Source organism: Aythya marila (assembly GCF_965140915.1).
Source record: "Aythya marila genome assembly, chromosome: 16".
Taxonomy (NCBI): Eukaryota; Metazoa; Chordata; class Aves; order Anseriformes; family Anatidae; genus Aythya; species Aythya marila.
Window position 1 is genome coordinate 1,735,095 of NC_139057.1, and position 27,334 is coordinate 1,762,428.

The 27,334-nt window shown below is 46.5% G+C and overlaps 1 protein-coding gene across 1 annotated transcript; it reads left to right on the top strand.

Annotated features, from left to right (window-relative positions):
* The first annotated feature begins 4,073 nt into the window (after positions 1-4,073).
* PRPF6 (pre-mRNA processing factor 6) lies at positions 4,074-27,091 on the top strand. The gene is made up of 21 exons (XM_082773019.1): positions 4,074-4,202; positions 4,660-4,828; positions 5,615-5,733; positions 5,903-5,981; positions 6,551-6,727; positions 7,345-7,500; positions 8,198-8,292; positions 8,893-9,049; positions 9,268-9,430; positions 12,124-12,242; positions 12,842-13,060; positions 14,646-14,768; positions 15,304-15,425; positions 16,530-16,668; positions 17,692-17,811; positions 19,003-19,179; positions 20,007-20,140; positions 20,435-20,526; positions 22,613-22,727; positions 24,805-24,931; positions 25,709-27,091. Exons 1-21 carry the CDS (start codon positions 4,132-4,134, stop codon positions 25,859-25,861), a joined length of 2,826 nt encoding a protein of 941 aa, XP_082629145.1. The 5' UTR covers positions 4,074-4,131; the 3' UTR covers positions 25,862-27,091.
* The last annotated feature ends 243 nt before the right edge of the window (positions 27,092-27,334 follow it).

Consider the following 27,334-nt stretch of genomic DNA (forward strand, 5'->3'; position numbering starts at 1 on the left):
GGTGCTGGTGCAGCCAGGGCTGGGAACCTGGCTCTGGGCTTTGGGGTCCTTCATCTCCATCTTCACCTTCCTCCCCACCTTCACCTTCCTCCCCGCCTTCACCATCATCTCTGCAGGATCTCAGGTGGCTTCGGGACAGAGGCTGAAGGTCCCCCGCCACCTCCCCGCCACCTGGCTGCCCACATCCTTGGGGCCCCTCCGCAGTCATGCGTGGGACTAACGACAACGCCAGGAGGTATTTACCTACCGGGAGCTGATTTCACTAAGTAGGACATCCTGTCTTCAGAGGATTTCACGGCACCGGGTGATAATCAAGTGAGAACCAGGCTCCAAAAGTGTTAATTCGGTAGCTGAGCAGGTGGGGATTAAAGCCAGCCCCCGGTCTAGTCTTTCTCTCTCACTTCCCCAGCTGAAATCCAAATAATCATCCCATTTTTGGGTGCGAAGCGGCGACACCTCCGCACGGCCGGCACCGCGCCAGCCCGGCGCAGAGGGCGGCGAGGTCACGGTGCCCAAATTTGCTTCGCTTTACCCGTGTCCCTTGGGGCTGGGACACCCCGGGGCTGGGACAGCGAGGTGGCAGAGGGTCCTGGGACGGGGACAGGAGGCTCCACGCCGTCCCCACGAGCCCTGCGGGTGTTTTGTCCCCGTGGCTGCGTTCTTGCTGCATGACGTGCTGCTTGAACGCACCCATCGTGGGGACAAACCGGGTGCAGGGCAGCCCTGTGGCCCCGGCATCCCCCCCTTGTCCTCCCCTTGTCCCCGGAGAGGGGACAGAGGCGGCTTTGTGCGGGCACGGGGCTGTTGGCGACCCCTCTGCAGCAGCTCGGGGCCGTATCCTGCCCTGCGGGGAGGCTGGTGGAGCTGGCCCGGCCCCCAGCGGGATCTGCAGTAAATGAGCTTGGCCTCGCTCTCCCATTTAAGTGATTATTTTTCACTTTCAAGCCTTTGTGAGCGATTACCGCGCGTGTCTGCGCCTACGTGCGCTGCATCCCCTGCGGACTCCAGCTTTTATTACCGCGCCGTGCAGAAATTGAACTTGAAAAGCCCTGAACCGGGCTGGGACAACTCTGGGGCTGCTGGGGAGGGAATGACCCCGATGGTACCGGTGTCGTTCCCTTGGGGGGGGTATTGCCCACCCCAAAAACCTCAGTCTGGGGTGTGCAAATACCCATGAGGGTCTCCAAAGAGCAGGACCTGGCTGGTGAGGGTGCTGAGGGACAGATCCTGAACCCGCTGCCCTCCAGCACCACTGGAAAATCAAACCAGAGCTCCCAGTGCCTCCAGTTGGTGGTCGGGTGTGGGGCCAGAGGCTCAGGCTCCATCAGAGCCTGGCTGCTGGCTCCCAACTGCGCTCACCGGTCCGTAACGAGCAGCGGGTTACGCGCGCGGAGATGATTAAAAATCATTTAAGATTGATTTTACCAAACCTATAAAATTACTCTGAGTTTTCTCCTTGGCTGGAGCGCGGACGGGAGCGGGGCACCCTTGGGGGGAGCGGCTGCTTCTGTAGCTCTGTGTCGGTGTGGGGGGAAAAGAGAAAATTCAGAGCAGAAAATCAGCCCCAGGACGGGGTCACGCTGCACTGCCCATCGCGTCAGCTGTGGTTTTGGGATAATAACCCCCAAAAGCGGAATTCCTGAAGCTTCCAGAGCCCTGCTGGGATCTTTTTCCCTCCCTCCTGCTCCCCCACCAGGCACGTTCCTGCTCTCCCCACCGCTCCCAGCTCAGCTCCCAGCTCCCTGCAGCCCCCATCTGAGGCCAGACGTGCTGGGACAGCGCTGTCTTTTATCAGCCCGGCCATAAAAAAACACCAGAGCTGGTAGGAGCTGATGGGCTGGGGCCAAATCCTGCCCCAAAAGCAGGGAGATGGAAGGAAGGGGGCTGGCAGTGTTCCCACTTGGCAGGTGCTGGGTGAGGGCTGGGGGTGCTGTGCCCGGCCCCGCCACCCCAACCGCTTGGCAAAAGGGATTTTTAATTATTATTTTTTTATTTTTTTATTTTTTTTTGTCTCCAGCCAAACCCAAAAATAGACGGATGGGAAGCGGCTGGGGGCTGGGTTTGCCATTAGCATGCAAAATGGGGCCATTTGTCTTCCTGCAGCTGGTTCTGCTCGGGCGCGGGAGCTGCAGCAGCCGGGCTGGGTGCGGGGACGCGATGGCCCCAAAAAACCTCCCCGGCCCCTCTCAACCCCTCTTGCTGCCCCTTTTCCCTGTGGGACAGGGGGGATGAGGTGTCCCCGAGCCCTTTGGGGTGGGCAGAGCGGGTTGCTGACCCCGCTGTGCATCGAATCCATCCCGTGGAGGGCAGGAAAAGCCGTGGGGTGCCGAAAAAAGGGCTGAGGAGGTGGAAAAGGGAGGCCCCGGGGCCTTATTGAGGCTGGGGGATCCTCATTCCCCGTTCCCCGTTAATTGCCACCTCGGTAATTGCCAGCTCATCCACGCTGCTTTAGGAGCAGCCAGGAGCACGCAGACATCTTCCTGCTGAGCCCCAGTGGGGATCAGAGCCGTGAAAAGGCCGAATCCTGCCCCAAAAATCCCCAGGACCACCAACACCAGCTCTTCCTGCCCCGAATTTGTTCCTTATCCAGGCCCCGGTGGTGCCCAGTCTCAGGCCCCGTTGGCTCCCAGCGCGGCCTACACAGCCTGCTGTGCTGGTGGCGGGGGCAGAGAGGAGGAATTGGGCCTGTAATTAATTAATTAGCAAAGATCCCCACTCCTTGCTGCCTTTATGGGCCGTTGGACAGGCACGGTGCTGATGGTGGGGGTTTTGGGATCGGGGAGAAACAGGGAGGGTGTTCAGAAATAGGGGGGCGTTCAGAAATGTGGGGGAAATTAGGAAATTCGGGGGGAATTCGGAAACCTGGGGGAAATTTGGAAACCGGGGGGGAGGGGGACATTCGGAAACCAGGGGAGTGTTCAGAAACACGGAGGGCATTTGGAAACCTGGGGGGAACTCCTAAATTTGGGGGGAATTTGGAAACCCGGGGGGTTGCTGGTGCGGGGAGTGCTGGCTGTGAGCCTGGCACACTCCATGCACACCCCACAGTGAGCATTTGGGGTGAGGGGGGCACAACAGGGCCGTGACTCCTTGCACACGCACGGGGGGCAGAGCTGTGACGGTGCAGGCTGGACGTGTGGGCAGCGTGGGGACGGGTGTGCTCTGAGCATTGGGGGGGAGATGCACGAGTGTGTGCAGTGTGCATGCACGTGCAGGGGTGTGGGAGCACGTGGGTGAGTGTGCGTGTGTGTGCATGTGAGTGGGTGTGCACGTGTGGTGTGTGTGTGCATGGAGATGTGTTAACACGCACCGTGTGCACACAGACGTGCATTAACACGCAGTGTGTGTGCATGGAGATGTGCTAACACCTGCACTGTGTGCGTGCAGACGTGTTAACACGTAGTGTGTGTGCAAGCAGGAGCGTGTTAACAGTGTGCACGCAGATGTGTGTTAACACACAGTGTGTGCATGTAGACATGCATTAACACACTGTGCGTGCATGCAGGACTGTGCAAACAGTGTGTGCATGCATGTGTGCAGCCGTGCAGTGTGCGTGCATGCACAAGTGTGTTAACACACACACTGTGCACACCAATGTGCATTTACACATGCAGAGTGTGTGCATGCGGGAGCGTGCTAACACAATGCGTGCATACACGTGTGCAGCCGTGCAGTGTGTGCACATACACAAGTTTGTTAACATGCACATTGTGCACACCGATGTGCATTTACACGCGCAGTGTATGTGCATGCAGGCGTGCAAACACCCCCCGTGTTGCACACCGACGTGCCTTTACACACGCAGTGCGTGCACACAGATGTGCAAACACCCCGTGTGCATGCAAATTTGCATTTACACACTCAGTGTGTGCACACAGGCGTGCAAACACCCCCCCCCCGTTGCACGCCGCTGTGCATTTACACGCGCAGTGCGCGTGCAGGTGCCGCGCGCTGTGCGCATGCGCACCCCCCCCTTCTCCTCCCGCTCCCCCCTCCCCTCCCGGTCCCGCCGCCGCACCGGGAGGCCCCGCCCCGCCCGGAAGCGGAAGTGCCGCGCTGCCCGCCGGGTAACCACCGCGCTTCCGCCGCCGCCGCCGTTGTTGTTGTCGGTCTCTCCCCGCCGCCGCCGCGATGAACAAGAAGAAGAAGCCGTTCCTGGGCATGCCCGCGCCCCTCGGTTACGTACCGGGGCTGGGACGAGGGTGAGGCGCTGCACCGGGCCCTGCTCGTTCACCCCCCGGTACCGGGCCCGGTTCCCCTCACGGCCGGGCCTGCGCGGCCTCAGGGCCCGGTGAGGCCTGGGGCTGCCCCGGGGCACCGGGACCGGCTGCGGGAGGGACTGGGACCTCCCCGGTTATCCCCCCCCGGTTGTCCCACCCGGTTGCCCCGTCCTGCCCCGGTACCGTGCAGCCTCCGGGGCTCCCCTTTTGCCGTGCCCAGCTCGGTACCGGGTGGGGGCAGAGCCGGGAGCCCCACAAACCCCAAACCCTGCAGGGAACCCCCCCCCCCCGAGGGTGTGTTTGTGGGGAGCTGCCAGTGCCCTGCCCGCCCCGGGGGTCCCGGTGGCGGTGCCTGGGGTCGGTACCGGCCGTGGCGCGGTGCCCGTGCGGTGCTGGGGCTGCACCGTGCTCAGTCCCGGCCCCGTTTGTGTCACCGCAGGGCCACCGGCTTCACCACCCGCTCGGATATCGGCCCCGCTCGCGATGCCAACGACCCCGTGGATGACCGCCATGCGCCCCCCGGAAAGAGGACGGTCGGGGACCAGATGAAGAAGAACCAAACGGCCGATGACGACGATGAAGATTTGAACGACACCAATTACGACGAGGTGATGGGATGGTGATCGCCCTGGAGATGCTCTTCCCCAAATAGAAGAGCAGTCCCGTAGCTCCCCGTTCCCTGCTCATAAAACCCTTCATTAGTTGAGGTTTCAGGGCCAGGCTTTCCTCACAATGCTCCTTTTTATCTATTTTTTATTGAGACTGTTATACAGAATGGTATGGTGCTCACAGACCTTGTTCTGGCGTTGGTCCAGATGTCGAGGTTTAATTATCCACACAGAGCACTGACTGTCTTGGGAAGAAGCCCATAAATAAATTATTAGTGGAAGTACTCTGGGATATGTTTTTTTAGTGTTCTTCTGCACAAATGAAATCAAAACTCTTGTGATTTGACGTATATTTGTCTTCACGTGGCTGGTGTAGTCTCTGGTGTTTAAATCCCGCTTTGGTTAGTTAAATGTGGCGTTATTCCTCTTGTTTGCTTTTAGGAATTTAAATAAAAAGGCTGTTAATGGAGGAAAATGCCCATTCTGCACAGGCAACCTGTTTATTGCTTAATAGAAGCAATTTTGAAGCACTTTTTTCTTTTAAAATGCTTTGGGAAAATAAACACAACACTAGGGGTGGTAGAAGGAAGCTGCTTTTGTTGAAGGGCTGTGTTAGTCTGGTGCAAGGTTGTTAAAACTCTCCTTCTCCGTCTTTGTTTCCCTGGGTGGCAGTGGGCAGTGCTAGGTGTGTGACAGGAGCTTGAAACTGACCGTTCTGCTTTTCTTTTCTCTTTTTTCCTCCTTTTCATTTTTCCCTTCTTTTCATTTTTCCCTTCACGTTCTTAGTTCAATGGCTATGCTGGGAGCTTGTTCTCCAGCGGTCCCTACGAGAAGGACGACGAGGAAGCAGATGCTATTTATGCAGCTTTGGATAAAAGGATGGACGAACGGAGGAAGGAGAGGAGGTAGGGTTAATCCAGCGCTGCTGTGGGATGCTTCCTAATTCGTTTGTGTTTCAGAGTTTCCTCTGGAGAAAGCATTTTGTATGCTTTGTGATCAAACCCCATTTTCTGTAATACTTAAGGCCTTGTGTGGTGTTACTTTGAGCATAACCTCAGTGCTCCTTTCTCCAAGGGAACAACGGGAGAAAGAGGAAATCGAAAAATACCGTATGGAACGACCCAAAATTCAGCAGCAGTTCTCAGACTTGAAAGTAAGGACAAACTCACAAATGTGACTTTACCTCTGCTTTGGGGGAGACGGGCGTGTGATTGCATGTATTTGCTCAAAATCTGTGTGTTATCACACAAACACTTTCTGTTGGGGAAAAAAAACGAGTATCAAGCTGATAGCTGGTGGTGCAGAAGCTCTTGTAGGATTGAAATGCTCCCTAGTGTAGTTCTCAGTCACAGTTGCACACTCAGATGGTAAAACTGGATCTGCTGACTAAATCTTCTGTTCAAACAAATAGCCAAAATGATGCATTTTATTCATGATTAGTAATAAAACAGTGCTGCAGTCACTGAGGTTAACCTGCATGTTTGTAGCTCTGGGTTTAAGAACAAAATTGGTTTGGAATTTCAGTCTGGACTAAAACCAAATTCTAATTAAATGCACCTAATTCTTTTCTTACATTGGATTAGGGGAAGAAAAAATCTGATCTTTGACCTCTAAGTCTTTTTTTCTTGAAAGAATTCAAGATGAATTAAATCCGTTAAGGACTGTGAGTAGCTTAAAGGAGCAAATTTCTAAAATAAATAATGACAACTCATGTTTGAGTAGCGGAAGCTAGCGGAGGTCACAGAAGAAGAGTGGCTGAGCATTCCAGAAGTTGGCGATGCCAGGAACAAGCGTCAGAGGAACCCTCGGTATGAGAAGCTGACTCCTGTACCCGATAGCTTCTTCGCCAAACATTTACAGTCGGGGGAGAATCACACCACTGTTGACCCACGCCAGACGGTGAGTGTGGCCTGATGATCTGACCTGTTCTTTATTAAGCAGAGACAAAGGTTAATCAGTGCGTTCATTAGTGGGATTTAGAGGAAAAAAAAAAAAAAGATTCTTGACAAAAATCTTGCTTTAGTTTGCAAGTCTGTCAAAGGAATTGGGGATGTTAAATTCCTGTCCTTGCTGGAGTCTTTCAGTGCATACCCATTGCCTGACAAAGCCTAAGGATGGACAGGGAAGTCTGTTTCTTGTGTTAAAAGTGGAAAAAAAGTGTCTTTTGCTGTAGTGTTTTTGGATGTAGAATGGTGATAATGAGTTTTGGTAAACTTAACATCATTTTTTTCTGTTACACTAATGTCTTGCAAAAAGGGAACAGAAAACAAAGGCCTACTTCACCTAGGGGTTTGCTCAGCCCAGGAGCTTGAGTTAAAATTACTGAATTTTCAGTTGATAATAAGTCAAATACATCTTGCTTGTTGCTACTGCGGTCGTAACGGTTACAGAAGAAGCTGACTGGCCCTGAATTGGCACCAAATGCCCATGTGACTGCTTTGTAGATATACAGCCTGAATTCTTTTAGAAACTTCAAGAGGTTTTTAGGAATATGTTCCTCTCACTCTTGTTTTTAGCAATTTGGTGGATTGAATACTCCCTATCCAGGGGGCTTGAATACTCCATACCCAGGAGGGATGACACCAGGCTTAATGACACCTGGGACAGGAGAACTGGACATGAGGAAGATCGGCCAAGCCAGAAACACCCTGATGGACATGAGGCTAAGCCAGGTAAGCATGTTGGAAGGTGAGATCTGTCATAAGTTTACTTAGAATTGGTGGTGTGCTGCTATTTAAGACCTGGTTTTAGGGAAGTCTTTTGTTCTCTTGGGTGTTAGATAGAAGAAATAGCTTAGCTGCGACTAGAAATAATTTTTCACTCCTCCTTTCCCCATCTCATGCTCTCTACACTAACAATTTCCCAAGTAGTAACAGTTTGTCATTGGAAGTCTTGGTCGTGATGGGAAAATGAACTGCACTGGTACACCAGAGGTAGGCTTCAGACAGACCATGCTGATAGCTTTGTCAGGGAAGACATCTCTTTGGGATTTATTCAGGACAGAAAGCTGAAAAATACTGCTCTTGTGTAGTTGACTTCCATTCCTTTTCATTGATTTTCCCATCCAAATCTGGTTCAAACTGAAAAAGATGAGCTTCAGCTGTCCGGGCTGCAAGACCTTGTAGTGGCTGGCAGCCAAGCCGCTTGTTTTCTGGCTTTGCAGTGGTTCTAAGTTTTGAACTGCAAAGCCATGTGTTTTAGAAATGAGGACAAAAGCTAATCAGGAAGAGAAGGGCTTGTCTTTTCCTTCTTCCTCGGTCTTGGTAACAGATAAATGTCTGAAGCTTTTTTGTGTAGCAGCAGTGCCTTGTGCAGGCAGGTTTGGGGCTGGGAGCGGTCATTTCAGCAGTGCTGGCTTCACTTTCCCAGGTGTCAGACTCCGTGAGTGGCCAGACCGTAGTGGATCCCAAAGGATATCTGACAGACCTGAATTCCATGATTCCCACACACGGAGGAGATATCAAGTAAGTCTAAGGGTTGGCTGATTTAGCCTCTTAAGGGCTGTGATCCTGCATAAAAATGGAAATCTGCCTGAATGAGTGCCTTGCAGGTAATCTTTAGTTTGTAAAAGATGGTAGGTGAATTTAGGGGATGAATTCTTTTAATGTGAGGTCCAGTACATTCTCTCAGCTGATGTGTTTAGCATCTGACCTGAATGAATTAATTGTGGGGATTGTTTCTGTTCTATCCCTGGATTGTATCCAGAGTGATGGTAGTGTGCAGCTGCCTGCCAGCCAGGAAATTAGCACTACACAGGTACAATTAGGCTTGACTGGTCACCTCCAAAGCCATGTGTCATGAAGGATTGCCATGAGTCAAAACAGTATGAGCAAATCTTGGTCATAAGACCTGACCTAAATCAATGTGGTGAGTTATTAGCTTCCAATTGCAAGTGCCCAGCTGCAATTCCTTTAAAATAAAAATGTATATAAGTATATTTAAATACTAAGCCAATTTTTTACTGGCATCTGAGTGTGGCTGAGAAGAACTGATTGTGCATACTGATTCAGGAGAATTGTTTGCTAGCATGCTGAAAACTTCTACCTGTCTTTTCCCTTCACTAGCGATATTAAAAAGGCTCGTTTGCTCCTGAAATCTGTACGAGAGACCAACCCTCATCACCCACCAGCTTGGATAGCGTCAGCCCGATTGGAGGAAGTCACTGGCAAACTGCAGGTGGCTCGGAATCTTATCATGAAAGGAACAGAGATGTGCCCCAAGGTCAGAATTGCTTCACTTCCCTGCTGGCCCTTGCAGGACAGTAGGAAAAGGTGGTGGTGATGAGCAGCATCTGTCTGTCAAGCTAGTATCAGCTACAGCCTGATACTGCTTCTTTATCTGCAATATTAAAAACACATTTAGCTAAAAGCTCTGGTTTTAGGTTCTCAGAGTACTTGTTTTGATGTAAAGGAAAGCTTTTTATTTTTTTTTTCTGACAGAGTGAAGATGTTTGGTTAGAAGCTGCTCGGCTTCAGCCTGGGGATACAGCCAAGGCTGTCGTGGCCCAAGCTGTCCGCCACCTCCCCCAGTCTGTCCGGATCTATATAAGAGCAGCAGAGCTGGAGACAGATATCCGTGCAAAGAAACGTGTTCTTAGGAAAGGTGAGAGCTTCTGCAGCACCAGGGAACAAAGCCTTAGAGTCCCTCTGCATTGTCTTGTAAATTGCTTGAGATATGTCCATAAGATTTTTTAAAAAATGCTTTTATTTTTTTCCTCCTTGGTGAAAACACGGTTGTTAATAATGTATGCCTTAGCGCTGGAACATGCTGCTGTTGAATCAGAGTGGAGTGCTTCTAGTATTCGTAAAACAGCCCCCAGCAGAAAGCTGCTCCCGCTGAGCAATTGCAAAATGACATCTCACTGAAAACAATTCCATCTTGGTCAAGGTTAGAGAGGTAGATGGAAGCAATTCAAAAAAAACATGCTCTAAGGGGAAAAGGGTGCTTTAACAATCTTCTTGTGATATGTTTTAAAAAAGATGTCAGGCTTTATATATGAGTTTTGGCTTGTCTATAACCTGTTAGGGACCACAGTGAGATTTGGTGGGGGAGCTTTAAAGGCCTTGGGGTTCTCATATCACTGAGCCTGGTGAGCCTTGGGATTTGCTTTAGTGTAGCAATTTCTGTGTTCTTGACAAACAGCTTTTCTCTGTGATGCTTACCCAAAACCTTACATCTTCATTGTATTGAACTTGGAAGTTTCCCTTTTGTGGAATCGCCATCTTTTCCCAAATCTTTCTCTTGTAACAGCAGTTTGTGCTGTCCTGGGCCTGGGTTTTCCTTGCAGGTTCACAGTATTAGTGAATTACTTTGATTGATGTGCCTGTCTCAGTAGGGATTAGATCCTTCCCAGGTATTCAACTGTATCAATTACATCTCACGACTTTAATCTAGACAGGGAAAAGGGTCTGGATTTAATATGTTTAATCTCTGCGATGCAGTCTACAGCATTAAATAACTTGGCTTCAAAGGGAGTAAATTGCTTCCTCCTTACTTCTGCATGCAAATTGCATATCGGTGTGAAATGGTCTCTTACCGCGTGTGACAACGCGTGGATGAAAGGCACTTCAAGATTACTGGAGCTGAAGTTGTGGGACTTCAAATATTAATTATTCGGTAGCTTTATTTTCGTTGGCCAAGCAGCGCAGTGTTGTCTGGAGCGTTGCTCCTGCAATACCTTGTTCTTCTGCAAGAACAATAACAGGTGCTTAACAGGGAAAACACTTTTATGTGAGCGGAGGTAGGTTTCTCAGTCCAGCTCAGGTAGGAAGGCATCATGTGTGAAAGCAATGACTTGTGCATCAAGTCCTGAGGCTGTTCGTTTGCTGTAAGCGTTGTATCTTACTCCAGTTTGTGGAACCACCTAGTTAATCTCTGATACAAAGCTGTAAGTGGAGTGGAATATGATTTACCGTGATGTTTCCACTCTCTGCATGTCAGCAGTCAGCTTCACAGTGCTCCTGTGCTACCCGGGGAACACCAGTAACAGTGCTTGGGTATATAGTCTTAACACAAGTGGCAGGTTAACCCAGTATTTGTCCAAAAATATAAAAGGCTGACTGCCATTTAGTAATGTCACTAAAATGTGAGCTTTCATAATGCATTTCTCTCTCCTGTCTGTTGGCTGTGTGCATTTCTGCCGTCTAGCACAACGTCTGGAGTTTTTTAAAGCCTCTCTCTGGCTACAGAGACAGCAAGCTGAGTGTTTAAAATACATCTTGAGGTGTAAAAATCGAACTCTCTATCTATGAAAACAGGCTCTGTCTTGCTGAGTGCTGCTTTCAGCTCTCCCACACTGATATTACTCACTTTAAGTGAATATGCCTCAGAAAAATCTCCTGCTGCTGTAGGCTCTAGGAGGAATGGTTAATGCCCAGACGCTCAGTGCACACTACTTGTAAATGCTCTGTGTGTTTCTGTAGAGCTTGGATGTACTCTGAAGTTCATGCTCAGCAGTGTGCCTCAGCCTTTGCAGGAGTGCTTAAAGAAACAGCATTGCCTGGAAGCCTGGCAAGCTCCAAAGTACTTCTAGGTGCATCTTCTCCTGCTCATGTGGTACTTTCATTATTGATAAAGGATGTGTTCAGTCCTCTCTTCCTATGTCACGTTCATGTATAATCACCAGGGAGGCAATGAAACCAATGCTGCACTGTGTATGGTTATCTAAGCTGTAGTGACAAAAGGATTTTTTTAAAATCTTTTCACTAGTAGAAGTAGAAAAAAATGGTTTCTCATTACTTTTGAAGGTACGCTTGTGGGTAAAAATTTCAGAGAAAATAAGGGCTTAATGGTTTTGTCAGACGAACCCTGTTTGCAAGGCATTTGTCTTAATGCGATTTAATGAGGCGTGGAAATCCTAAAGAGTGTGAAATTCTGTATTAGAGTAATGTAGCCTTAACCCTCGTATATTTGAGATTTTATACCAGCCTGGTATGTATTAAGGCAATATATTTGGAATGTCTATCAGCATCCAGAAACCCTTTGACCATGCTGAGAGTTGAGGCTTTGTTCAGCTAGGTGTTTTACTGAAGAGGAAGCAATTACAGCTTGTAATGAGAAAAGCCCTTGGCTTGCCAAAACCTGTTTCCAATTAAATTTATTTTTTTTTTTAATTTATTTTCTGATTTTAAGTTCCTATCATTGAAGCAAGAGCTAGCATAAGGACAGTTCCATCCGTTCTTCCAGGAAATTTCAGCTGTAGTAAAACAAGGCCCTTAACGTATCATCTCTGAAAACAATATTTCCTTTGGGGAACTTCTTTATCATGATTTACATAATTATTTTTGCCTCCCTAGCCCTTGAGCATGTTCCAAATTCAGTGCGTTTGTGGAAAGCAGCTGTGGAGTTAGAAGAACCTGAGGATGCCAGGATCATGCTGAGTCGAGCTGTGGAATGCTGCCCAACTAGCGTTGAAGTAAGTTTTTTTTTAAAAAAAAAGAGGAAAATAAAGCAACCTCCTACGTTCTGTTCTAGGTTAGCAGTAGAGCTTTGACAACAAAAGGCAGGTAAGTGCGCTAGTTTTCTACTAGGCATTTTATGAAGGATATGATGAGTAGAAAACTATTTTTCCCCCAGACTTAATTGTCTGGTAGTCATTATATGCCTCATTTTCCTGCGTAATTTTTATGTTAGTTATGCCAGTGTGCTGCTGTGCCTGCAGTGGCCAATTAACCATGTTTACATTCATGTTTAGTGCCTTGACAATTGTGAAAACAAGCATATGTGTAGCTTGGGGAATGTAAGACAGAGTTGCTTGCTTCTGAAATGTTGAACCAAAGGGCGTGTGCAGCAGCCTGGCAAATGGAGATGGTATCTTGAGATGATTAGGATTTAGCTCTAAGGACAGTCGTAGACTCTGGTTCTACTGTTTCTGCTTTGGTATTCTGCAGCCTGCTTATACTACGTGAGGACAATTGCCAACTAGTAGCAAACACAATGAAGCTGCTTATCTCTTTGGGCTGCCACTGTCATCTCCTTGTTCTAATCTAAAATACATCTTTCGTTGCTCTGCAGTTGTGGCTGGCTCTGGCGAGACTGGAGACATATGAGAACGCTCGTAAAGTCCTCAACAAAGCCCGTGAGAATATTCCAACAGATCGTCACATCTGGATTACTGCTGCCAAGTTGGAAGAAGCCAATGGAAACACCCAGATGGTGGAGAAAATCATCGACAGAGCCATCACATCCCTTAGGGCTAACGGGGTGGAAATCAACAGAGAGCAATGGATACAGGTATGGGATTGGTCTTGGTTAGCGACCCAGGTGAACCCTTCAGGTTCTGTTTTGAAGGCTACTGGTGCTAGGTACTGTGGGATTGAGCTATTCTGCACTAGGCTTACCAACGTTAGAGCCCTGTGGAAATATAATAGGTGAGACTAAAACACAGAGGAGGGACAAGGGCAGATTTAAGCAATACTCTAGGGTGTCGTTATGTGTGCTGAGCTGAGGAATATCTGGTTTACTTCTCTCTTGGAAAATAACCAGCTTCAAGTTGAAGCAGCTGCTGCCTCAGGTAGGATGGAGGCCTTAAACCTCCGGGGAGTTATTTATATGTATTTTTGCATATGTCGTTTTTGGCTTAAAAGGTACCTGTTTGCCAGTTCAGTCGGGTGGTGTTGTAAGAAGTGAATACAAACATCGTGTGTGCAGCAGATGGGAAAATACTCTGCCCGTCCTTTATTGGCTCACACTGCCTCCTGAGGCCGTGCAAAGTACTCACAGCTGACATAGGGAACCCTGTTGCATGGTAATGTTTACGAAACATGACCTCTGCAGGTTCATTACGGTGACACATCATCCTATTTTTGACCTCCTGTACTAGAAAAGCAGCAAGAAGTTTTATGTATGGCTTTTCAGTGTTTTGGTTGCCTTTGAAAGCTGTGGTGCTTGAGCTTCCTGAGTTAGTAAGACACTTCAAAGGCTGTTGCCATTTAAATCGCTTGATGTTCAGGTTAAAATAACTTTTTTCCTCCTGAATGTGTCCTGTTGCTATATTTAAGCATAAGCCTTTTAAAACAATTTACTACTGAAATAATTTACGGGGGGTCAAGGCAGCAAAATGTTCTTGGCACAGTGCTTAAAAGAGTATCGGTAGCGAACAAAGTATTTAATACTAAACGGATATCCTCGTTAACATCTAAATGAATTATAACTTTCTTTTTACAATTAAAGGTTAATTTCAACTTCTGTTTAAAAAAAAAAAAAAAAAAAAATCTGCATCTGTCTTCTCGAGTTCCTTTTTGGTACTAGAACTGTTCCATTTCTGTTACCTGATCAGGGAGCTTTTTAACAAGTTTAAGCAAGTCACACGAAGCCTTCTGAAAGCTTTGTCAGACACTTTCCTATATGTACTCCAGTGACACAGCCTTTGCAGCTGTAACTTAAGTGGTTGAGAGTATTTGCTTAAGAGCAGTTCTTGCTTAGTTCTTTTTCAGACTTAAAAACCAAAGCTGAAAGCAGGTCAGTAGCTTTGATGCTACAATTTGTTCTTCTTGAATTCTTGCATTTCTTTTATTGGACAAATCTCCGCGTGGCCCAACCCAGGGGAAGTCAGTGCAGCAGTAAGACAAGACCTTACAGCCTGGAGAGAGGTCACGCGTTGTCACACTTTCTCTCCTTCTCTGACTCTGTGCACAGCTATAGTGCATTCCTTGTGGGTGTAGTCTCACTGGTGTCAAGATCTGTTTGAGTAATAAGATACTCGTAATGCACAGTGACCCGCGGTGTCCCCGTGTTTGTGCCTGAGGAACTGCTGCTGCAGAATCTGACTTACTGTGCTGATTTCTCAAAATGAGCAGGCCGTTACTCTTGTCTCTAGGATGCTGAGGAATGTGATAAAGCCGGAAGCGTGGCCACGTGCCAGGCAATCATGCGAGCTGTGATTGGGATTGGGATCGAGGAAGAAGATCGGAAACATACCTGGATGGAAGATGCAGACAGTGTATGTCCAGCTGTGATTCTTTTTTTTTTTTAAACTGGGGGAAATGGAACTGGAACCAGGGAAATTAGGAGATTCTAATCAGTGAAAGCAGATGTGGTTCACATGTTATCTGCCTGCATTTGGCCATTAAACATGCACTACTAACTAAATTATATCTCAGCATGAGAAGTACCCATTTCAGTGGCCTTGAGCTGGGTTTACAGCAGTAGGTGGACATGCTAACGTGCTTATTTTTTCATGTAAAAAGCAAAGTGTGAATACGAAAGCCTTTACAAAGCCTTGCTAATTTTTCAGCCTGGCCTCTGAGCGTCAGTCCCTCAGGCCAGTGATGCTTGTGCACTGATAGAGGAACTCGTATAAATTCTTCCCTGCTTCCCTTTTAAAAAGCTGATAACAACTGCTCTGTTATATGGAGTGACCTAATTCATACATTACTCACTGAGTTCTGTATTGAATTATGAATCGTGTCATTCTTTCTTGCCCTTGATTTCAGCGCAACCCTAAGCTGACTTAATTCCGGTCTGTTTTTCCTTAGTGTGTTGCTCATAATGCTCTGGAGTGTGCCCGAGCAATTTATGCGTATGCCTTGCAAGTTTTCCCAAGCAAGAAGAGTGTGTGGCTGAGAGCAGCGTACTTCGAGAAGAACCATGGAACAAGGTACGTGGACTCCTCTTTGTGTGGCTCCTTAATACAGCCTGCTAGACCAGGGAGGTAGAAAAGCTACAAGATCAGCAATAAAGCGCACTGTTCCACAAAAGGAGTGAGTTCAGCTGGTGAAAACTCAACGGCATTGTTTGCTGGTCTGACCTTCTTTGTTGAGGTTATGGTCAGAGAACCTTAATTTTTTTTGTAAGATCATAAAAAGTTCTTTGACAAAAGGAGTTACTTATTCATAGCTATTTTTACTAGGTAAAGTAGGGATAATGATCTTTCAGAAGGCATTTCTGGAAGAAATTGAGAATACAGAATGACAAGTCGTCATGTGTTTCATTTAATTTTTGTAGGTAAATTGCTCAGACACAGTGCTAAAGTATCTCTGGCATTTTCTGATTATACTGTGAAAGTGTATCAGAATCTGAACTAAGATTGGCATTATACTATCACAGCCTGGGGCTCTTGTTTTGATTATTCATAAAGTACTACACATGTGAACCTTTTTACCCAAGGTTTATAATAAACCAGTCTATGTAATAGACCACGTACAGATGTGGAGTTAGTCCTATTAAAGCTTATTGTGTGGAAGTGACTGCAGATGCTGAGTTCTACATCATTCGAGGCTTACTTTTGAACAAGTATGTCTTTGCTTTTGATGTTGTTCTCCCATGTTTTCCCAGTGGTGGCTTGCTTTTAAGCCCCTTATTCTACCTGAAGTCCATTTTCTAGAGGAGGAAAAAAAAATACTCAATAAGATCAAGCCAGCTTCATGCAATAATTCTGAAAAACTTCCTGTCTTGGTTTCTGCTAAGGTTTGTTTAGAAAAGTGGCTCTTTCCAAGACAAATGAGCTGTTTATGCACAGAGTCTTTCCGCAAAAGCTATCAAACAAAGATGTCTGAACAATGAGCCGTTTGTGGAGTGCTGATTTCAGAACCCTTGTGAAAAAAGACCTCACCCTTTCCTTGTTAATGAAACAACTTATCAAGGTTTACAATGTTGGACTTTGCAACAATATTTATAGCATTGAGTGATAGTGGAAATGGTGTGTGAGAGCTCGCCTCTGGCAATATTTCCAGTGATTGTAACTTGCTCTTTCTTGTCTCAGGGAATCCTTGGAGGCTCTTTTGCAGAGAGCTGTGGCTCACTGTCCCAAAGCAGAAGTGCTCTGGCTCATGGGAGCCAAGTCGAAGTGGCTGGCAGGAGATGTGCCAGCAGCCAGGAGCATTCTGGCCCTGGCTTTCCAGGTGGGTATGTTAGATGTGTGTGATGGTGTTCGGTGTTACTGCTAAAGAGAGCAGAGTAGGCCTTTTCTGTCAACACTCACCTGATTTTTGCTGTCTTTCAATATGAGGGGTTTTGCAGTGTTCTTTGATACTTTTACGTGGCAAAAACGTCACCCTGTAAGATAGCAGCAAGCTGGAACCCAGACCATGTTACTGCTCTTTCAGTATTCCCCACCAAGCTGTGAGTTCACAAGACATTAATGTTACTGTCACGGTTCCCACCCATCCCAGTCATGGATCAGAATCCTCCTGTGCTGGGTAATGTCTTCTCATTAAAAAGAGTAGTGATCTGCTCTAATTAGTGAGGTTGCTCTATTAATTATGGCTTCGACCAAACCCACTAATCCACGGCAAAATGAAGGGAATCCATGGATGCTGGAAGATGGGCAGAGTGGTACGCTGGGAATGAGGCCCCAAAAGCTAAGTGACAGTTAAAAAAACAAAACAAACAAAAAAAAAACTAATAATAATTAAACTACAGCTTCTGAGCAGGGAGGTAGAAGTGAGTTACTTCCTAGACTTGTTCTTGGCATTTCGTGTTAATATCCTGAAGACTTCTTGACGTGGTTGTCACCGAGATGACTTGAATTGGAGAACTTGTTCACAGATTTCAGCTGAGAAGCTGAGCTCCAGCTTCTTTGTTCACAGATAATAAAGTGAGGGTCTCACTGTGACAGACCCTGTGACTTCTTCCAGTATTTTAACTGGAAGTTCAGAAGATCAAGCATTAATGGTTTTCAACGACTGAGAAGTATCCAGCTTCTCAACTGGCATATATCTTTGTGTTGTGCATCTGTTTTGTAGAATTTCTGTAAACTTCAAAGGTCAAAGAAGACTGGGAGGAGCTTGAACTGAAAAAAAAAAAAAAATATCCTAGTGTGGATTGGCAAAGCTCTGATTTCAATTTTAATCTGGATCAAATGAAGGATTAAATCTGCTGTTGATTCACTGTATGCATTTGTCTGTCATTTTATGTTCTTGCAGGCCAACCCCAACAGCGAGGAGATCTGGCTGGCTGCCGTGAAGCTCGAGTCAGAAAACAATGAATATGAAAGAGCAAGGAGGCTGCTGGCAAAAGCTCGCAGCAGTGCCCCCACGGCAAGGGTAAGGATGTGTGAAGGGTGGAGAGACTTAAACTTCTCGTGCCCATGGGGGAGTTGAGTCGGAAGGAGAAGTTCCTTTAGTTCTGTGGCCTGAGTGATTGACCAGATGGCTCCCTGCCATTGCCTTTTGCAGGCACTGTAGCGCTTCTCCAGTGAATTGCGACACAAAATCCGGGCATGATGGGAAAAAAGGCTAGGATCAAGGGAAGGGTTTTATTTTTTTTCTACACAAATGGCAAAAGTCAGGAAATTCCCAGTTTACAGCTGTTTGTATAATGTTCCTGTTGCATAAAAGCGTGTCTTGGAAAAGAGAGAGAAAATACTTTCACAGAAGACTCACTTAAGCTTGCAGTGCTAAAGACAGCACCAGTCAAGTTTGTTTAAAGTTACACACTTGGGTTTATCTCTGCCCTTACTTCTGGTATGATAAACTTTGCCAATTTTTAGCTGCGTGTACAGAACCGTTTTAATTTTTCCAAGTACGAGAAAAGATGTGGTTTGTTATGTGGAAAATGAGATTCCCCTTGCCCCCGATTTGTACTTTATTCTTGATCTTTTAGACTGGCCTCTTCCTTCTTTATCAGTCAGGGAGCTTCTGTCCAGCTGGAGTTTGAAACTCTTGCTGCAGACTTGATGCCTCTCTTGCAAAGTCATGGGGGGGGAGTACGGGAATTGGGAGGACAGGGATTAAAGAGCAGCTAAATGGTTGTCAGTCTGTAATGTATTTCTAACAGCTGTAAGCAAAAAGGAAGGTGTTCGGAGGCAGAAAAGCAAATTTACCAGTGTGGAATTAGCAGGAAACACTTGCAGCTTAAAGCCATAACTAGGAATAGGTGCTCTTGGTAGCTTGGATGTGAGGAGATCATTCTGTGCAGACAAAGCAGGCTCAATTTTATTGTTGGTTGTGCTCTTGAAGCTGTGCTTTGTGTCAGCTTTGTGCTAACTGTTGATGAAGAGTTTGATCACTGTCCCAATTCCTTTAATACTTGTGTTTTACCTTTCTCATTGCTATCTGTTCCTGCAAGTTAACCCTGACTTTTTTTTTTTTTTTTTTTACTCCAAACTGTAGCTAATGAATAACATGCTAATGAATGTATGAATGTGGGAACCCACTGCGTTGACAGAGTAATGTTGACAGAGTAATGTTTCTTCAATGGCTGCTAGTGATAAACGGCTACGCTTTTTTTCTCAGGTCTTCATGAAGTCTGTGAAGTTAGAATGGGTGCTTGGAAACATTGCTGCAGCCCAGGAGCTCTGTGAGGAAGCCCTGAAGCACTACGAGGACTTCCCCAAACTGTGGATGATGAAAGGACAAATTGAGGAACAAAAGGAGCTGGTAGAGAAAGCACGGGAGGCTTATAATCAAGGGGTAAGACGTGTGTTATGGCAAGTTTGCTTTGTGCTTCTGGCATGGACAGATATCTGTCCCTCCACTTTGATTTGAAGGGCTTCAACCCAGATTAAATGAAGAGGTGATTTCTGTTTTCTCCCTGTTACTGGTTAAAACAGTAACAGAAAAATACTAGGATTTTGAAAGAAGCAGCAAAAATACCAGTATCCATGTTCACTTTCTTGCTTGAGAGAGTTTGCTGTATGCTTGACTACTCACTAGTATGAAAAAGTCACTGCACAATAATCCTCTAAGACCTGTAAGGACTAACGGTAGAACTCCTAATAGAAAAGCTTGCTAATGAGCTTAGATACACGCTGTAAAAGGAGGTGGGCTGCAGAGCGCTTGTCTCTTTTAAATGGTAATTGGTGTGCTCGTGTATGAACGCTCTTGAAACTCATCAGCCATGAAAGTAATGTGGAAGCAAGTTAATGACTTCCCAGGCTTCAAAGGCAGTGTGTTTGCTGCATGTTCTGTGACTTGGTTATGGATTAGAGCCCTCCATCTCCAGACAGAGCACAAATTGTAGGTGTGCTGTTAAGGGAGGTGTATTCTTTCCTTTCTCTTGCTGCTGGAATAGCTCAGTGCTAGCTGGTGTGCTGTTATCTGGCTGTTCTGGACATAGGAGAAACTAATTTTCTGTACTGTTCAGTGCTGTAGGATTAGCTAGAAGTAATTTGAGTGATGTAGTCAGCTTTATTTCACTTCCGAAATCCCCAGGAGGATGTAAGGAAGGAAGTGGATTTGTATAGGGATTATAATATGTTTTCAAGTGTACATAATATGCTTTTTGTTATTTTAAACAGTTGAAAAAATGTCCCCATTCCATACCCCTGTGGCTTTTGCTGTCCAGGCTGGAAGAGAAGGTGGGGCAGCTGACCAGAGCAAGAGCCATCTTGGAAAAGTCTCGCTTAAAGAATGCAAAGAATCCAGATCTCTGGTGAGTTGTAGCCCAAATTTCGTTCACATTCACTTCAGGATGGCTATTTTACATCTTAGCTGGGGGTCTTTTGCTTCTATTATAGTCACTTTTTTATATAACTTTTAATCTAGGCCATTATAAAATAAAGGTTACATTTCTTTTTGAGTGGAGAGGAATGGGAAGATGTCAGCCACCTGTATGTATTCAGAATATGGGCAAACATTTGTAATTTCTTGTAACTTCCACGTGATTTGGTGTTGGTTTCCACACAGTGGATGTTGTCATAAATATCCTGGCTCTCTTCCTTACCAGGTTGGAGTCTGTGCGACTGGAGTACAGAGCTGGGCTAAAGAATATTGCAAACACTCTGATGGCTAAGGCATTGCAAGAATGCCCCAATTCAGGTGAGAGGGATCTCATTTTTATCTTAAACACGGCTATATTTGCTTGGAAAAAGATAAGCCTTTATCAGCTAAGATGTCCTTTTTGGCCGTGTTTCAAAACACTGCGTTGCAGAGAGGTGTCAGTCATCCTCCTGCAAAGGAGATGTCGAGGGTTTTTGTGAATAATCCCAGTTATTTTCTGGGATTTTCACACCAGAGGGGCCATGGGTTAGTGTTTGTGTCTTGGGGTCTGTGGTCCACGGCTTGTTCCCAGCTTTCCTGGTAAAGCATCTTGGGTGGCTTTTCTCTGAACCTGATAAAAAATTGGCCAAGGTTTAAAGTTGAAGAAAGACTCAAGGGTTTGCAGTTAGGGAATTCAGTGGAAAAAAAATGGGTTTTTCCCTGTCTCGTTGGAGTATAGCTGGCCATAGGAGACTTCTGTTGGTGGCTTGCCCACGCTGGTTTCACTACTACTCAGGCCTGTGTGCTTAATAACGTGCCCTGACAGCAGCTTCAGTCAGTCATGATTAGGGGATCATGTACCACAAATGTTTAGTCCTGCTTTGTCATTATTTTAACATCTTTAAGGAAGGGCAGATAGGTCATATAACATAAGTCAGTTGGTTCTAAGTAGCAGTGGAAACATTTGCCTCTTGGGATGGGAGGCGGAAGTGCAGAATGCTTCCCTATTTTTTTGGCAGAATTAGGCAAAAAACTTAATCATCTAAACATGTTGACATCTTTGGAGAGAAGATGTCACAAGTACAAAAAGTAGTAGCCTGCCACAGGGCAAGCCTCTTCTGTTTGCCTTCAGGCCCGGTTTTGGAAGGTGTTTAATTGGTGGCTGCTGAAGTCCCAGTGAAATAATGGGAATTAAGTGGCTTTTATGACATGATAAACTCATTGCAAGCTGCTCGCTGCGCGAGTGGGTCAATAAAGCTACCACACAAGCCCCACTTTGTTTTGGGAATGACCTAATGCTTCGTGTGTGTGTGCCACCACAGGCTTTTTTACAGCATCTGCCTGTTGCTATGGCAATAGGCAGCAGGGTCTCAGATTTTGTTTAAATAAAATAGCTCCCAACCCTTATCTTAACACTCTACAAACAAATAAATAGGAAGCCTGCAGGAATTAGCTCATCGGACACCTACAGTCATGGAAACCAGAGACTTGTGTCCATCAGTTGCTGAATTGGTCACCATTCCTTACGGTTGATGGCACAAAGAAGGAAAGCGAAATACAGCGGTGTTTGTGTCCTCAGCTGGCCTGAAAATAAACCCATAAAATATGGTTTGACCCTGTATGTAAAGAGGAAACAGGCGAGAAGGGAAGAGTTCTGCTCCAGTCTGTCACTGCAGTCATCAAAGTTTGTATAAATTCCCGTGGTGCGGTTTCTGGGAAGCGAGAGCACTTTGATAGAGTCCTGGCAGACACCAGCTCTCAGGCTTTGCTTTGAAGTGATCAGCAGGTATGGCTGGCTGACGTGAGAAACTGGAGATTTCATGCTCCTCTGAGCGTGTTTCCTTTCTTGCTTTTGGCAATGAAAGGATCTAGGGATTAAACCCAGCTTTGCTGGGCCTGCTATGTCCTTCATCGTGTGCGCGGGGAGCCAGCAGCAATAAGGCTGCGGTGCTCCTTGGCACCCTTGGAGCTGCTTCCAAGTGGTTTACTTCTGGGACTTCTGCTGAAGCTACCTGCTCAGACAAATGCAAGTCTTTCACTTGGTTACTGCTGAGTTGCCCTCCACTGTTCCACTGCTTCCAGTGCCTCCTTGGAAAGCCACGAGCTTTCTGTGCACACCAGGTAGGGAGTGTGGAAGCTGCAGTTGGGTTATGGTACAGAATCACAGAATCACAGAATTTTCTAGGTTGGGTACGGAGACATTTAGAACTGAAGGTCCAGTGTGGAGCTACCTGTAACTCAATTTCAGAGTCCTGAAGGAAATACAGGTGCTGAAAGAGTGATTTAAGGTGGGGTGGAGGTATGGGGATAACTCCCAGGGTGGGGGCAGCAGTGCTGCTCGCTTTGAAGAGCGCTGGCCTGCTGGCAGGATGGGGAGTTGAGGCTGCAATACCACTGAACAATCTTCCTCCTTGACTTGATTAAGGAATCCTGTGGTCAGAGGCAATTTTCCTTGAAGCGCGACCGCAACGAAAGACCAAGAGTGTGGATGCTCTGAAGAAGTGTGAACACGACCCACATGTCCTGCTGGCTGTGGCCAAGTGAGTTCCTGTGCTTCGTGTAGTTAAAAAAAAAAAAAAAAAAAAAAAAAAAAAAAAAAAAAAAACACCAAAAAAAACGCATTTTTGTGTGTGGCTGCATCCGTGATGAAACACTGCACTTGAGCGTGACCACATGATGCTGGCTGCAGCAGTTTTAATAAGCCTCAAAGCGGGTAACAGCTCTCGAGCTGTCTCCTAGTAACTGTGCAAATCTGCTGCTCTGCCTTGATTCAAAGCAGGGGGTGTCAGCCTGCCCTCCAGCTGTTCTGGTGGGTCTGGGGCTGCAGCACGGAGAGTGATCCATTCACACTGGGTCCCTTTTCAGTGCTGGCTTTTGGCAGCCTGAAAACTGCATCTTTGTTTCCCCTTAAGTGCAGTTTTAGCCTGTTTTCAGATAAGCTAGGCTTCCTCTAGGTTTTATAGGGTGTGTTCTCCCTATTTTTGAAAATACAGACAATTTTTGCTGGTGGCTGTTACTTCTTATGTAGCTGACTTTCCGTGTTCTTGATATTTTCTCTCTATCCTAGATTGTGTTGGATTTTTTAATCTTGATCTTAGATTGTGCTGTTCCAGTCTTCTCCCTTCCTTGAATTTCTGCTCTGTCAGTTTTTCTTTCAGTTGTGGCCCTTCCTGGAATGCAGACTACAAGTCACCCTGTAGTTTGCTTCTCTGGAACAGGAAGATAATCCACTAGGAATTGTCGTCTTTTCTAAATCAAGTTGTGAGGCTTCCAGGGATGGAAAACTACTATTAGTTTTGACTCACCATATCCCTTCTGATCTGATGCGTAGATGGCTCTACAGCAGTAGCGATTGGAGCAAACTTTCTTCTCTTCCTTTGTGAAGACCAGAAGAGGTTAATGCAGGAAGCACATTGCCCAGACAGTTGCCCAATTCTTTCACAACCCTTTTTTATAGGCCAAAGAAAACTGTAGGATACACTCCAGTGACTGCAACGCTGGCTTCTGCCAGATAACAGCTGCCTTGTTCTGCTTTAGCAGCAAGTGAGGAAAAAACGTTAACTTTTGCTTTATTGAAGCTGCTTCCAGGCCCCTTCTGGTACAACCTCAGGCAGTTTTCGCAGCTAATCCCAACACAAACAGCTTCCACCTCCCATCACGGCTTGCATGGAGGTATGGTAATACCACGGCCTGTCACACGTTTGTGGAAAACTTTCAATCTTGCTGAAAAAGGCCACTACCTGCAGGTGTTTCGCCTCTGCCATCGTTGTTCGTGCTCTTTTAAATCGCAGTTTATTTAACACGGAACAATCAAGGGTATTATAGGGCTTAAAAACAATCACATAAGCTGTATAATTTTATGGCTGGCTAAGCTCTTTATGAGGGATGGCTGTTTGATTTGATAAGGACCTTACTAGCTCAAATGAACTCTTTAATGCAAAGGAATGAAACCAATAGACTATTGATTCAGCTGGTTAATTACCGGGGAGAAATTTAAGAATTCGCAAGCACCTTTTTTTGAAATGGCAGCAGTCAGGCTGAGTGCCAGGGTGCGATTTGAGTGTGGGACGTTGCATGCTTGCCTTTCCTCGTAAAGTGGAGGTGGAAGGAGCAAGGTTAGTGTACCTGAGCCTGTGACCACATGCGGTAATGGCTCCAGTGCTTATAATTTGCAACTGCTTAGATGTTAATTGCTAGATGATAAAATGAACTTGAAACCTTAGAAAATTGAGGGAGGGGAAAATAGATGGAGGTAGGTGATCCTGTCCCTTTCTACGCTACGTCTGGAACAGCAAAATTAAACAAATGAGTTAGCAAAGATAGACCTCAGGGTAATCCTACCCCTCTCCGGGAGCCTGTCTCTTCCTTTAATTGGGACTGTCTTTACCTGTTACAGTGTGCGGGCAGTAAGGAGGAAGCAGTGGATGTTCTTTCCACTCCTCTCCTGTCTCTTCCACTCCTGGGGCAAGTGCAGTTTGCAGAATACTACAAAATCTGATGTTTCCTTCTTGGGAGAACAAAGAAATGAAATATCTGTAGTGCCTTGAAATTGGAGTGCCTGCAGACTGCTGTGTTCCTCTGAAGAGGTTCTCTCTTCCCTTCTGCTTTTCTCACCAGGTTATTCTGGAGCGAGCGTAAAATAACCAAGGCCCGGGAGTGGTTCCACCGAACAGTGAAGATTGATTCTGACCTGGGGGACGCCTGGGCTTTCTTTTACAAATTTGAGCTTCAGCATGGCACAGAGGTGAGCGTGCAGCTGGGCACGGGGAGCAGGGAAGGCAGCAGGAATCCCTTGCTGGTTACTCTGTCCGGGGAACTGCTGCAGCACCAGGACATGCACGCCGCTGCTGCTCCCTGTCTGGCTCCCAGATGAAGAGGCTAAAGCTGTCACGCCTGGTCTTGAGCGAGCAAGAACAGGCATGTGTGGTGCTTTTTAAAAGACACTGTCATTAGCAGGGCTGTCTTTCAGGCTGCTTTGCCATCCACAGTTGTGCTGGTTCGTGCAGAAAAGCTCTGAAATCAATCTTGCTTCTGTAAAACGCAAGAGGAGACTTTCTCAGAGGAGACTTTCCTGTAACTGCGGTGCTGGATGTGTGTAACTCACCCCCACGTCTGCACAAGTGTCAAGTGCAGGTTGCACGTGGACACAGCTGTAGGAACAATCTGTTCTAATCTCTTACGGTGGTTTTTACTGCCTGATATTACTGAAGTGATGGGAGTGTTTATCTTCTGACTTCAGAGAGACCTTTCACTTGACCTGTCTCATGCAGGTGGCAACACAAAGGAAGTTTCTGCTGCAGTTTCTTTGGTGTTTCCAAAACTTGCTCGGCTGTTATTAGGCCACTTTGTTCAGTGAGGCAGGAGAATTTCAACCCAGGTTTCCAAACTGCCTTTAAGGGAGGTTGGGGGAAAGCTTTTGATGAGTGTTTGAATTAGGGAGGGGACTTTAAATTTTCATCTCTCTGCTGGAACAAAGCAGAGCATTAAGAGACCTGCAAACTGTTGTTTCTCTTCCTCACAGGAGCAACAAGAAGAGGTAAGGAAGCGCTGTGAGAACGCTGAACCCCGCCACGGAGAGCTCTGGTGTGATGTCTCCAAGGACATAGCAAACTGGCAGAAGAAAATCGGAGAGATTCTCGTGCTTGTGGCAGCCAAGCTTAAAAACACCTTCTAGAGTCCGCTGCCTTCAGCTCGATCAGCCATCTCTGTAGGACCTGCCTGCTTTCCTGCTTTCAGTTCATTTGCCTGCAGAGTGGCAGATTCCAGAGGACAGGAGATGAGTGGCAATGCGACAGATCTTCCTTCCAAAAAGCAAAGCTGGGTCCTCCTCCTTTTCCTGGTGATAGTGCTCTTGGCTCTCACAATGCAGTAATCAGCTTCTGCAGCACAAGTGCATCTAATTCCCCTCTGAATGTCGCTGCTGGTGTAATTGTAGGGGAGTTTTGTGAGGCTGTGTTGGCATTTTCATTTTGATGCCTGAATCCCCTCTGTAAATACAAGCCTCAATCAGCGCTTGTATGGTTTCTGATGTTAGCAGTTGCTCTGGATTCCTCTGCAGCATGAAGTGCCCGTCCTGTCCTTGTCCTCCTTTGTGCAGTTTCTTTAGTGTTTGGCCCACCTGATGCGATTTCTTTGCCAGCACCTGTTTTCTTGCTGTTTTTGAATATCCTCAGAGGAGATGGGGTAGGACTTTGCTGGGGGAGGAGCTGGACAGCTGAGAAGAATGGCTGGGCTGAGCCTTTTTTAAAAAATATTCCTTTTTTTTTTTTTTTTTTTTTTCTTTTGGCCAAAGGTCTGGTCTGACTTCTCCTCTGCAGGCAAGCTGCAACACAACTCGAGTACTCCTCAAACCTGAGCAGATGGAGCATTTTGTGAAATCCCAGAGCATATTTTTAGAGACTTTCCTTAATTTTTTAAATGTACATAGTGTCACCTTATTCTTCTAGGTGCCCAGTTGCGTTAAGCACGGCGGTATTTTAAAGTAATAAGGGAGAAGGCAGCAATCCCTGAAGGCCCTTTTAAAGGAATCACCTTTTGTTAGAGCCATCGGGAGACTGCGCACTTAGTGGCGACTGCTTTTTCAGTGTGGGTGTTTGGGATGGCCGTCTTCAAGTGCAGATGGCAAAGAGCAGATTAATTAGGGCGAGATCTTTGTGTCTGGGACCCTTTGAAGGTTGTCTTCAATTTTCTATACTCGCCACCTGTATTGTTTTGACCTAACGACCCTTACTGACTCGTGATCATTCACTGAACTAAAAGGTGTAATACCTTACGTGTTAGGATTTAGAAGAAGTATCCAGGTCTGTGTATGTGCATTATGTAATGTATTTAGCTAGAGGAAAAAAAAAACCTTTATTTGTCTGGAAAATATGTATAAAACATGGCTTGTGTTTTGTTTCCTTAAGTCCTCTTTGAATGTGGTCTCGCCTTTGTACTCTGACTGGGAAGAGTGGCTGTGATAGCAGAAACCTTTGAACTTGCCAGGCTCTCACCACTCTGGGAACATTTCTGCCAGGGGTGGTTGCACCAAGCCGTGCCGCATCCTTCTGCCAAAAGCAACAGTGCACATGAAAAGTGTTTTAACACTGAACCAGGCTTTTCCTCCAAGGCCAAACGTTTCTATCTTTTGGATTTGTACGAGAAAACT